The sequence below is a fragment of the Chiloscyllium plagiosum genome, unplaced genomic scaffold (genome assembly GCF_037043375.1).
Source record: "Chiloscyllium plagiosum isolate Xiang-an unplaced genomic scaffold, Cpla_swu_hap1 HiC_scaffold_15, whole genome shotgun sequence".
Lineage (NCBI taxonomy): Eukaryota > Metazoa > Chordata > Chondrichthyes > Orectolobiformes > Hemiscylliidae > Chiloscyllium > Chiloscyllium plagiosum.
This window is the reverse complement of record NW_028270153.1, coordinates 31,672,792-31,686,627: the sequence shown is the minus strand read 5'-3', so window position 1 is coordinate 31,686,627 and position 13,836 is coordinate 31,672,792. Positions and strand designations below refer to the sequence as shown.

The window sequence follows — 13,836 nt, the reverse complement described above, 5'->3', positions numbered from 1 at the left end:
GAGGTGGGGAGTGGTGCCGGTGTAATTACGGAAGATCAACTGCTCTACGTAGCCAACAAAGAGACAGGCATAGCTGGGGCCCATACGTGCGCCCATGGCTACCCCTTTGGTCTGGAGGAAGTGGGAGGATTCAAAGGAGAAATTGTTAAGGGTGAGGACCAGTTCGGCCAAACGAATGAGAGTGTCGGTGGAGGGGTACTGTTGGGAACGTCTGGAGAGGAAAAAATGGAGGGCTTGGAGGCCCTGGTCATGGCGGATGGAGGTGTAGAGGGATTGGATATCCATGGTGAAGATGAGGCGTTGGGGGCCGGGGAAACGGAAGTCTTGGAGGAGGTGGAGGGCGTGGGTGGTGTCTCGAACGTATGTGGGGAGTTCCTGGACTAGGGGGGATAGGACAGTGTCGAGGTAGGTAGAGATGAGTTCAGTGGGGCAGGAGCATGCTGAGACAATGGGTCGGCCAGGGTGGTCAGGCTTGTGGATCTTGGGAAGGAGGTAGAACCGGGCAGTGCGGGGTTCTCGGACTATGAGGTTGGAAGCTGTGGGTGGGAGATCTCCTGAGGTGATGAGGTTCTGTATGGTCTGGGAGATGATGGTTTGGTGATGGGGGGTGGGGTCATGGTCAAGGGGGCGGTAGCAAGAGGTGTCCTCGAGTTGGCGTTTGGCTTCAGCGATGTAGAGGTCAGTGCGCCAGACTACCACTGCGCCCCCTTTGTCCGCTGGCTTGATGATGAGGTCAGGATTGGAGCAGAGGGATTGGAGGGCTGCGCGTTGTGAGGGTGAGGGGTTGGAGTGGGGGAGGGGGGTCGACAGGTTGAGGCGATTAATGTCCCGGTGGCAGTTGGAAATGAAGAGGTCGAGGGCAGGTAATAGGCCAGCGCGGGGTGTCCAGGTGGATGCAGTGTGTTGGAGGTGGGCGAAGGGGTCCTCGGAAAGTGGGCGGGAGTCCTGATTATGAAAGTAAGCTCGGAGGCGGAGGCGACGGAAGAATTGTTCGATGTTACGGCGTGTATTGAATTCATTGATGCGTGGACGGAGGGGGACGAAGGCGAGTCCTTTGCTGAGGACTGATCGTTCGTCCTCAGTGAGGGGGAGGTCTGGGTGGGATGGTGAAAACTCGGCAGGGCTGGGAGCTGGTGTGGGTGTAGAGCTGGGAGTGGGGTCGGAGCCAGTTCCTGGAGTGGGTGTGATGGTGGGGGGAATGGGGGTAGAGTCATGAGCAGGGGTAGTGTTCCCCTCGGGGTTCTGGGGGGTGGGGATAGTGATAGTGGGGTCTGTGGGGGGCGTGACACCCGCACCAATCAACCAAATCGCCCAGTGGCTCAACATTTCAACTCCCCCTCCCACTCTGCCGAGGATATGGAGGTGCTGGGCCTCCTCCACCGCCGCTCCCTCACCACCAGACGCCTGGAGGAAGAACGCCTCATCTTCCGCCTCGGAACACTTCAACCCCAGGGCATCAATGTGGATTTCAACAGTTTCCTCATTTCCCCTTCCCCCACCTCATCCTAGCTTCTAACCTCCAGTAACTCGATCCCCTGACCTGTCTGGACTTGTCCGACCTGCCCAGCTCCTTTTCCACCTATCCACTCCACCCTCTCCTCCCTGACCTATCACCTTCATCTCCTTCCCCACTGACCTATTGTACTCTATGCCACTCTCTCCCCACCCCCACCTTCCTCTAGCTTATCTCTCCACGCTTCAGGCTCTCTGCCTTTATTCCTGATGAAGGGCTTTTGCCCGAAACGTCGATTTTGTCTGTCCTCGGATGCTGCCTGAATTGCTGTGCTCTTCCAGCACCACTGATCCAGAATCCTCAATCCCATCTAGTCTAGTAGCGTGAATCTCAGTATTCTCCTCACCTACACTGTCTTTTACTACTGGGAATACTGACAAAAAGTATTCATTTAGTGCTTCCCCTATCGCCTCTGGAACCATGCACAACTTCCCACTATTATGCTTGATTGGTCCTAATCTTACTTTAGTCATTATTTTATTTGCGATATATCTATAGAAAACTTTAGGATTTTCCTTGATCCTATTTGCCAACGACTTCTCAAATCCCCTCCTGACTCTTCTTTACACTTTCTTTAGGTCTTTCCTGGCTAAATCTGTAACTCTCAAGTGCCCTAACCGAGCCTTCACATCTCCCTAACACAAGCCTTTTTTCTCTTGACAGGAGATTCAACTTCCTTAGTAAACTACAGCTCCCGTGCTCGGCAACCTCCTCCCTGCCTGAACAGTACATACTTAACAAGGACCCACAGTAGCGGTTCCTTGAATAAGCTCCACATTTCAATTGTGCCCATCCCCTGCAGCTTCATTTCCCATCCTATGCATCCTAAAGCTTACCTAGTCGCAATATAGTTGCTTTTCCCCAAGGTATAACTCTTGCCCTGTGGTATATACCTATCCCTTTCCATCGCAAAAATAGATGTAACTGAATTGTGGTCACTACCAAAGTGCTCACCTACCTCAAAGTGTTAGGGTCATCTAAATCAATATTTTTCTTGGCAGCACAATACAGCTTCTTCAACCAGAGGTGCAATTACTTTTGATGTAAATAAGCACAGAGAGGGAGAGAAAAGAAAAAGCATCCTTTGTATTCATGAAAACCACAAAAAAAACCTTAAATAGGACAACCCACGAAATAAGTATTTCACTAATTAAACAGGTAGCCTGAAAGAAACTGGTTCCAGTTCTGCTCTACTAATTTAATGATGCTTCTTTGCAACTTTTGCACAAATGCTCAGGACTACTTAACTGGCCCTCATAACATCAACCTCATTCTTACCTGTGTATAAGTACAGTTCTTCTGTTTGCACCTCCCACAAGTGAAGAGGGCAGTTTCAGTACCACCAGTCTTGGCCATCTGGCGCTCTCTGATAGCTTCATTTGTTAAAGCTTTCCGAATCTCTCTCAGTTCGTCACTTGCCATTTCCTTTATTTTTGGTGAAAAAATAAGTCAGAAGGTAAAATGTTTTAAATAAAAACACATTTGAGCCCAGGTTACATGTATTTTAAATATGTCTTATGAAGAAGGCTCAAAGTGAATTTTCATTTACAATATTCTTCCAATTTAGATATTTTAGCCTTTCAAACTACAGGAAACTGAATGTGTTTTTGTAAAAATCCCTACCTGGTAGAAAACACTAATTGCATTGTTGATTTTCAGCCCTGATGATCTACCAGTTCACATATTTCTTCATTTAAAGAAGTCACACAGTTAAGGTTGGTTAAAAGCATATCAAGGAGCAATTCAGTATGGTTCAGTATCCAGCCAACCCAAGAACTGTAACTGCAGTTTGTTTCTTGCTGCTTCTGCCCAAGAAATGCTCTCGTGTCAATACCACTAAGTGATTTGACAACTCTTAATAAGCCAACACACATAAAGCTACTTTAAAATGGCTATGTTACTCAATTCCAAAGAAATTACCAGGTTTTCAGGCTGAATGTCTATTACGTGTGAGATGACCAATGTATGTATCCATTTTGATACAAGTGTAAAAGTCAGGATGATGATCAGTGATAGCAGATTTTGAGTTATGAAAAGTGCGTCAAGCACAACTAGCTGAATATTTAACTTGCTTCCTTTTTAAGTTGGGGGGTGGAGAGAGAGAGGCTCAAAACAATCAATATTTCAGGTCAGATTCCCACGTAATGTGAACATCAGTATACAGATATAGTTGCACCAAACACCAGTAGGATCCAAACTGTTTAAAAATATCAATACTTTATTTGAACATGAGCTTGATTCTTTGTCAAATTGCATCTCAATCCAGAATGAAACTAATTTTAAAGAAATCGTTAATGCCCCTTTCTACTCTAAATACTACATGAACTTTATCAAAGTGAAAGAAAATTCCACTGCCTGGGAATAACAGGGATATAATTTAATCTTTCTACACCTATTCAAGATAAATTAAATCTTAATGTTTCTACTTCACCTTAATCACACGGCAGCCACCTTTTAAATCACAATGAGGTCAGGGTTGCAAATTTCAAAATGGTGTCACCTCCAACATGCGTAGTGGGATCACTACATCTTTTGATTGTCACAGCCGATTTTCAAAGAAAAAACACACACAAGAATTGAAATATTGGTTAAGTATGTAGTGTATTGCAAGTTCCTCGCAGCAAGTGTTTTCAACTCCAAATCACTATTTAATGTATTTAATTTTTGGTTAAATGTGGTATCTAATGTCATAATTTAGAACATTAAAAGTTAGGACACTATAAAAAATTCATCCCATTGGGAATTCTGAAGTACCTAGCTATTCACTTTTTTGCTTGTATATAAAAAAAAAGTCAGAAAAAATTTCTTTACACCTGCTTTTAGATTAGATTAGATCACTTACAGTGTGGAAACAGGCCCTTCGGCCCAACAAGTCCACACCAACCCGCTGAAGCGCAACCTACCCAGACCCATTCCCCTTCACCGAATACTACGGGCAATTTAGCATGGCAAATTCACCTAACCTGCACATTTTTGGACTGTGGGAGGAAACCGGAGCACCGAGGAAACCCACACAGACATGGGGAGAATGTGCAATCTCTACACAGACAGACAGTCGCCTGAGGCAGGAATTGAACCCGGGTCTCTGGTGCTGTGAGGGAGCAGTGCTAACCACTGTGCCACCGTGCCGCCCACCGTGGACACAACATAGTCAGTACATTGGAAATAGAAGTAAGTCTGGAAAGCTGTGGTCACCAATTTGTCATCCTGATGCAGTTCGCCATTTTCAAAGAAAGAAAATATTGCACTGGGTTCATATTACAGATGTTTGGCCTGCTTGTATGTGGCCGTAATGGGCCCAACATTTATTTCAGCCCAGTATCATTCATACATCACCTGCAATAAGTTGGCAAAAAGACCTCTGCCAAATTTATGGCGAACAACCGCTGGCTGTGGCTTCTACACAAGGAGCGCTTTTTCATTGGGCAACAACATTGCATCTCCTCAAAACTCTCTTCTCTTTAGAGGATCTCTTGTGGCACAGTGGTAATGTCCCTGCCCTGGACCAGGGATGGCCAGGTTCAAGTCCATTTGCTACAGAATGATGTAACGACATCTCTCAACAGATAGATTTTAAAAACCGGTTCGACATAAATTTGCATAGAGAACATAATTATATTGATACTTTTTGCCTCACTAACCTCTCTGCCCTGTCCCTAACTGCCTCCACATTAAATACTTGAAGAAAGGTCACACCAAGTATTAACAATGAAAAATCAGGGTACACCCAAATTTCTGGGAGCACAGGCAGCACGGTGGTTTAATGGTTAGCACTGCAGCCTCACAGCGCCAAGGACCCAAGTTCGATTCCAGCCTCGGGTGACTGTGCGGAGTTTGCACATTCTCCCAGTGTTTGAGTGGGTTTCCTCCAGGTACTCTGGTTTCCTCCCACAGTCCAAAGATGTGCAGGTTAGGTGAACTGGCACTGCTAAGTTGCCCATAGTGTAAGGTGCATTAGTCAGAAGGAAATGGGTCTGGGTGAGTCACTCTTCAGAGGGTCGGGTGTGGACTTGTTGGGCCGAAGGGCTTGTTTCCACATTGTAGGGAATCTAGTCTAATCTCTGGCAAGGGATTTATTTGTAATTAAATGTGTGGAATGCACTTGGCTATGATCAACATTTCAAAATGTATCGAGAGGGTAAACGGCCTAGTGCACCACAACAGTATTGCAACAACACAGAAGACCAGGAAAGAGAGAACTTTAAATTAGTATGAAGCAAAAATACAGAGAACAGTATAAAGAGTGGACTGCAAGAGCAAGGAGAGACTCCGAATGAGATTAAATCTATGGACTGAAATATTGCTTGTGTGTCTGCCTGTATTCTCTGGGTGTTGTAAATTTAATCGACATTGCAAAGTCAAGTGTGTAAACTGAATCAAGGGTTATAAGGAATAGAAAGGATTTGCAATAAATAAAGTCTTTTGCAACCTGGTGACAGCTCAAAAAGATCTTTACAGCCAATACAGTATTTGTGAAGGAAGGTCACTGTTGTACAATAGGGAAATGTAGCAGCCAATTTTCACACAATAGTAGTATCTCGTTGCTGTTTGAGGAATGAAATGTCCAGATAATGTTGGTGGTTGAGGGATAAATATTACTTAGGATACTGACAACTCTCACTGTATCTTTGAATAATGCTATGGAACCTTTTATGTCAGCATAAGGGGAAAAAACACAGGGCTTTGGTTTTGTATTTAATTCAAAAGGCAGTATCTCTAACAACATATACTACTTTCTCAACACTGCATGCAAAGGTCAGCCTGAAGGATATTGTCAAGCCATGGAGTGGGGTGTGCAACCTTTTGACTGAGGGGCAATATCAATAACACTAGGCTAAGTATAACTTATCAGTTAAGAAGCTGATTTGTGTTCATACACAATTGAGGGAAAGCTCTGTTTCTACATGTGGGTAGAACATAGAACAGTATACCATAGTACAGGCCCTTTGGCCTCAGATGTTGGTCCGACCTTTTATCCTACTCTAAAGATCAAACTAACCCACACTTTATTTTGCTATCATCCATTTGCCTATCCAATAGTCGCTTAAATTGTCCCTAATGTATCCGACTCTACTACTACCACCACTGCTGACAATGCATTCCAGGAACCCAAAACTCTAAAGAACTGACTTCTGACATCCCACTTAAACCTTCCCACAATCATCTTAAAATTATGCCCCTTTGTGAAAGCCATTTCCTCCCTAGGAAAAGTTCTGATTGTTCACGCTCTCTTTGCAGCTTAACATCCTGTACACCTCTATCAAATCACTTCTCATCCTTCTTCATTCCAATGAGAAAGCCTTAGTACCATCAACCTTTCATCAGAAGATATTATCTCCAGTCCAGGCATTATCCTGGTAAATCTCCTCTGCACCATTCTAAAGCTCTCTTCCAGACTCTTCCTATAATGAAGCGACCAGAACTGAACACAATATTCCAAGTGTGGTTTAACCAAGGCACTACTGCGCTACAGTATAATCTCGCAGCTCTTAAACTCAATCCTCCTGCTAATGAAAGACAACACACCTTACGCCTTCTTAATAACCCTATCAACTTGGGTGGCACTTGGAGGGATCTGCGGACGTAGGCCCCAAGACCCCTCTGTTCCTCCTCAGTGACAAGAATCCTGCCTTTAACCCTGTACTGTGTGAGGGAACCAGATAAAAGCATTTTTAAAGTGCAATGAGAATACATTCTCAAAACAGCAAACATCCTCAAATTTTAGCATGTGTCAATGTAGATGAAACCTGCAAAATATAAAACACCCCTTCAAACACTGCTATGTGAAATAATTCTGAACCAATTTATAATGGAGGTGGCATGGTGGCTCAGTGGTTAGCACTGCTGCCTCACAGCACCGGGAACCCAGGTTAGATTCCAGCCTCGGGCAATTGTCTGTGTGGAGTTTGCACATTGTCCCAGTGTCTGCAAGGGTTTCCTTTGGGTTCTCCTCCCACAGTCCAAAGATGTGCAGGTGAATTGGCCATACTAAATTGCCCATAGTATTAGGTGCATTAGTCAGAGGGAAACAGGTCTGGGTGGGTTACTCTTCGAAGGGTCGGTTTGGACTTGTTGGACCGTAGGGCCTGTTGACACACCATAGGGAATCTAATCTAATGCCCATAATTTTCTCTCAGATATTTGAAAGTTTTGAATTTAGAGGGCTAATGGAGAATGGGACTAGGTGGATAGCTCTTTCACTAGCTGGTACAGACACAATGGGCCAAACAGCATCCTGCTGTACCCCAAAATTCTATGATTCTAATAATTAGCAAAATTACAAATCAGCACGCTGCTAATGGCTGCCCTGTTAGAATAAAATACCAAACTATTTTGATTTCAAGATTTCGGACAGAGTAGTTATTACAAACATTTGAAAGATCACTCGATGTCTGGAAAGATGGCAATAACATTCAAAAACACTGGTTATGCAACAAAACTGTTCTTCACAGAACTTTTGAACCATGTATTCAAGTACAATTATGTAATCATTAAAAGTTGTTTTAAAAATGTTTAACAGAGTTCAGCTTCAGTAATGCTCATTAATGAATTAAGGTTCTGGAATCACAATGAAAAAGTATTTTTAATTAAAACAACTCCAAATCTTTAAAAAGGCCCAATTCTAATCTATATAAATTTGTTACATGAAGGCAGCAATACAGGTCAACATGCAAGCATTAGAAAATCTTTCTTGCATGCCATTAATAGTTTGACAGCAACATCTAGTGGCAGATATTTTAATGCAAACAGGACTTAATTCCAATGCATTTAGTATCGGCAGATTAGTGAAATGGGAGAATGTATTTAGAGCAAGTGTTGTCAACACATTCTGCGCTTTTAGAATCTTCTGTGGCAACTTAAATTGTTTTACTACTTTTAACAAACTTTATAATGACAGTAGCCATTTGGCATGACGATTCTGATACATGTATTTGCATTACTGAAAAGGGCATGATTTTGTTTAAATGAGAAATAAAACATCACAATAATAACACTGCCTTACCTCAGCAGTCATTCTTGCAATTTGTTCTGGTGTAATATTTCCACAGAGAACATTCTTCCTTAAATTGGGGTTTTTGGTATCTTTTAGGTTAGCTATCCTGCTTCGTACTCGGTTTTTGTATTTCATATCTGTATTGCCCATCTCTTGGAATACAAGTATCAATTAAATTAAGGAATCATAGCCAAAATCCAGAATAATTACATTTTAACTTAATTCCATCATAAAACATCAAATTTCAAAGAATATCAATTACAGAAGCCGCTGAATGAGCTTATTTTGAACTTTGGTTTAGGAGATAACCAAAAGCGACTATCCTTTCTGCTTTGGCTCATTGGTGGCTATCCTTTAGAAAAGCTAATGTTTCTAGAGGTTGGAAATAAGAGGTGGAAATCACTATCCAAATAGCAGCTTTACAACATAAATTGGCTTTAGCTCCTCATTCAATATATTGAATGTTACATTACCACCCCCACCCACACAAAGGCTTGACACAAAAAATCGTTTTGCATAAACCAGTTTTTGATTTTTAATTCTTGTATTTGCAGAAGAGGAACTACAAATCAACATATACTATAGGGACTCAAATGCCTATATCTTTGTTGGTCAAGAGCTTGTAAATTTATTGCTGCAAAAACAAACCAAACTTTCTCAATGTTTATTTGCAAGTCTATTTCTGCTAGGCATGGAATTTTGTATACTTATGCTCAAGATTAGCAATGTTAGCAGAAGGAATGTTGAATTCACAATCAGTATACAGCACGCTCAGACAAGGTAAAGAATGGCAATACATGGTAAAGCCATGTTGTACTTTTAACAAAGCGTATAAATTGTCATTACAAAAGAAAAATGCACGTCAGCACTCCACTTCCTACACCAAATAGCCTTTATACCCCATTAAGTCAGATGGGCAATTTATTTTAGCTCATGTTGAATTATGGGCAGTTCTGATTGGTGATGGTCATTACAGAAATGACAAGACAGAATGTACACTCCATCACTTAAACATTCAGCAAATGAAATATTTTCTAGAGGACAGCTTATGAACATCATCTGGAGAGGATATTCTGATGAAAAAAAAAAGGATATTCTCTTCAATTTGAGCTGCCATATGGTCACAGTCAGTTCCTATTGCAACATAATCATCTGCAATTGAGATGCAATTAAAATCAGAAGCTGAATGTCCTGTTCAGCAATAAATACATAGAATCAAAGAGGATAAGCAAGAGAAGTTGATCATTTCAAATGGTCTTTCATTCAGATCTGAATTTTATATAGAATGGTTTCTCTACTTCAGTATATGTTTCAATGCATGATTTGCCAGGAAATCTTTTCAGTTAAATCTCGAGATGAAACAAAATTATATTGCTGCTCCTTAATATTAGAACCTAGAACATTTGACTAAAATAATACAACTGTGCTTCTGAAGTACAGCTCTTTGTGCTGTTTATGCAAACCATACTGGCTAATGACGATTCATTCCGAATATTTGGATCAGTCCAAATTCCAGTCATTCTACGATAAAGTAGAAAGGAGTGCCTTCTGCAGCCAATAAAATGAATTCAAGGCCTTGCACAAAAAAAAAGCATGCTTTGCAAACATCCATTAAACAAATTATATAAATCCCATAATTTCACACTTGCAGGAACTACAGTATTTGCATTTGCTTCTCATGTTAGAATATTCAACATTAGATTTCATTTTCAAGATCTTTTGGCTAAAATACATTGCACTTTTGATTTGTAAATCACTGTTTATTTCTGACTAACATTCTGTTAACTCTCAGTATTTATAAATAATACGAGTTTTGAGATTTGTAGGTCAGGTTGAAGTTCTGGGTGTAGGTTTGCTCACTGAGCTGGAAGGTTCAATTTCAGATGTTTCGCCACCATACTAGATAACATCAGTGAGCCTCCGGACGAAGCACTGCTGGTATGCCCGGCTCTTTCTTTATGGTTCAGGTTTCCTTGAGTTGTTTACATCATTTCCTGTAATGTCATTTCCTGTCCTTTTTCTCAAGGGGTGTAAATTGGATCCAAGTCAATGTGTTTCTTGACAGAGTTCCAGTTGGAATACCATGCTTCTGGGAATTCTCACGTGTATTTGTTTGGCTTGTCCTAGGATGGATGTGTTGTCCCAGTCGAAGTGGTGCCCTTCCTCATCTGTATTTAAGGATACCTGTGAGTGTAGAGTCATAGACTCAGGTGTACAGCATGGAAACAGACCTTTTGGTCCAACTCATCCATGCTGACCAGATAGCCCAACCCAATCCGGTCCCACCTGCCAGCATCTGATCCACATCCACCACTTCCTCTGGCAGCTCATTCCATATACGTATATCCTGTGTGGAAAAAGTTGCCCCATAGGTCTCTTTTATATCTTTCCCCTCTCACCCTATGTCCTCTAGTTCTCAATTCCCTGACCCCAGGGAAAAAAAACTTTGTCTATTTATCCTATCCATGCACCTCAATTTTGTAAACCTCTATAAGGTCACTCCTCAGCCTCCGACGCTCCAGGGAAAACAGCCCCAGCCTGTTCAACCTCTCCTTATAGCTCAAACCCTCCAACCCTGGTAACATCCTCGTAAATCTTTTCTGAACCCTTTCAAGTTTCACAACATCTTTCTGATAGGAAGGAGACCCGAACTGCACGCAATATTCCGTATATACAAATGTCCTGGACAGCCACCACATGACCTCCCATCTCCCGTACTTAATACTCTGACCAATAAAAAAAAGCATACCAAACACCCTCTTCACTCTCCTATTTACCTACGACTCCACTTTCAAGGAGATATGAACCTGCACTCCAAGGTCTTTGTTCAGCAACACTCCCTAGGACCTTACCATTAAGTGTATAAGTCCTGCTAAGATTTGCTTTCCCAAAATGTAGCACCTCACATTTATCTGAATTAAACTCCATCTGCCCATTGGCCCATCTGGTCAAGATCCTGTTGTAATCAGAGGTAACCTTCTTGAATGTCCACTACACCTCCAATTTTGGTGTCATCTGCAAACATACTAACCACGCCGCTTATGCTCACATCCAAATCATTTATATAAACGATAAAAAGTAGAGGACCCAGCACCGATCCTTGTGGCATTCCACTGGTCACAGGCTACCAGTCTGAAAAACAACCCTCCACTGCCACCCTCGGTCTTCTACCTTTGAGCCCGTTCTGTATCCAAATGGCTAGTTCTCCCTGTATTTCATGAGATCTAATCTTGCTAATCAGTCTCCCATGTGGAACCTTGAACGCCTTACTGAAGTCCATATAGATCATAACTATCGCTCGGCCCTCAATCCTCTTTGTTACTTCTTCAAAAAAACTCAGTCAAGTTTATGAGACATTATTTCCCATGCACAAAGTCATTTTGACTATCTCTAATCAGTCCTTGCCTTTCCAAATACATGTACATCCTGTCCTTCAGGATTCCCTCCAACAACATAAGGCCCACCACCAACGTCAAGCTCACTGGTCTATAGTTCCCTGGCTTGTCCTTACCACCTTTCTTAAACAGTGGCACCACGTTAGCCAACCACCAGTCTTCCGGCACATCACCTGTGACTATCGATGATACAAATATCTCAGCAAGAGACCCAGTAATCACTTCTCTAGCTTCCCACAGAGTTCTAGGGTACACCTGATCAGGTCCTGGGGATTTATCCACCTTTATGTATTTCAAGACATCCAGCACTTCCTCCGCTGTTATATGGACATTTTTTTTTTAAAAGGTGTCACCATCTATTTCCCTACATTCTGTATCGTCCATATCTTTTTCCACAGTTAATACTGATGCAAAATACTTGTTTAGTATCTCTCCCATTTTCTGTGGTTCTACATAAAGGCCACCTTGCTGATCTTTGAGGGGCCTTATTCTCTTCCTAGTTACCCTTTTATCCTAAATGTATTTGTAAAAACCCTTTGAATTCTCCTTAATTCTATTTGCCAAAGCTATCTCATGTCCCCTTTTTACCCTCCTGATTTCCCTTTTAACTATACTCCTACTGCCTTTATACTCTAAGGATTCACTCAATCTATCCTGTCTATACCTGACATATGCTTCCTTCTTTTTCTTAGCCAAACCCTCAATTTCTTTCATCATCCAACATTCCCTATCCCTACCAGCCTTCCCATTTTCACTCTAATAGTTTACTTTCTTTGGATTCTCGTTGTCTCATTTCCGAAGGCTTCCCATTTTCCAGCCAACCCTTTACCTGTGAACATCTGCCCCCAATCAGCTTTTGAAAGTTCTTGTCCAATATCATCAAAATTGGCCTTTCTCCAATTTAGAACTTCAAAGATTATGTCTTTTTGTGGCTAGTTTATGTTCATGTATCTTGGTGGCTAGTTTTCTGCCCGTTTGTCCAATGTAGTGTAAGATTGCAAGAACTGTAACAAACACTACAGATCACTTCAACTGGGACAACACATCCAACTTAGGACAAGCCAAATCGTGACATCCACGAGAATTCCTAGAAGCATGGCATTCCAACCGGAACTCTATCAACTAACACATTGATTTAGATCCCATTTACCACCACCTGAGAAAAATGACGCTGAATTGTACCCCTGCAAAGTGCTCCAAAATAACAAATATGTTTCATTCAGAACAAAGATCGCAACACAATGCAAGGAAAAGAGCAAATTTGATTTCAAAGCCTTCGATTATGCAGAACATTATGTTTAAAATGCTAAATTACACCATTTAGGAACATAAAATAATAACAAGAGAATTGATTTCAAGGTAATACAGAGTCAAATCGCACGGATGCAGACCCTCTGGTCCAACCAGTCTTTGCCAAACATAATCCCAAACTAAACTAGTCCCACATCTCTCCAAACCTTTCCTATTCACGTATCTATCCAAATGCCTTTTAAATGTAATTGTACCCGTATCCACCACTTTCTTAGCAAGTTCATTCCACATGTGAACCACCCTCTGCTTAAAAAATTTGCCTTTCATGTCTTGTAACAAAAACCTCTCTCCTCTCAAATTAAAAAGTGCTCCCTATTCTATAAATCCTTAAGCTAGGGGAAAAAAATTGCCATTAACCGTATCTATACCTCATTATTTCAAACTTTTATCGGTTGCCTCTCAACCTCCTACACTCCAGTGAAAGAAGCCCCAGCCTTTCTTTACAACTCAGACCTTCCATACGTGGCATCATCCTGATAAATCTCTGGGGCTTGATAATATCCTTCCTATAACTGGGTGACCAGAACTGGACACAAATCCCAGAAGAGACCTCACCAACATCCTGTACTACCTCAACATGACTTGCCAACTCCTACACTCAAAAGGACTGAGCAATAAAGGCA

At 41.9% G+C, this 13,836-nt stretch overlaps 1 protein-coding gene across 4 annotated transcripts in view; it reads right to left on the bottom strand.

Annotated features, from left to right (window-relative positions):
- The window catches only part of LOC122560156 (transcription elongation factor A protein 2-like), a 62,276-nt gene that overhangs the window by 15,994 nt on the left and 32,446 nt on the right, over positions 1 to 13,836 (bottom strand). For 3 of the 4 annotated variants that reach the window (XM_043710484.2, XM_043710490.2, XM_043710488.2), the window contains 3 exons: positions 9,603 to 9,659; positions 8,517 to 8,671; positions 2,792 to 2,938 (listed from right to left, as the gene is read on the bottom strand). In XM_043710484.2, the coding sequence (XP_043566419.1) occupies positions 2,792 to 2,938; positions 8,517 to 8,671; positions 9,603 to 9,659 (359 nt within the window). The remainder of the gene's footprint in view (positions 1 to 2,791; positions 2,939 to 8,516; positions 8,672 to 9,602; positions 9,660 to 13,836) is intronic. The other variant, XM_043710487.2, reaches the window with a different exon arrangement.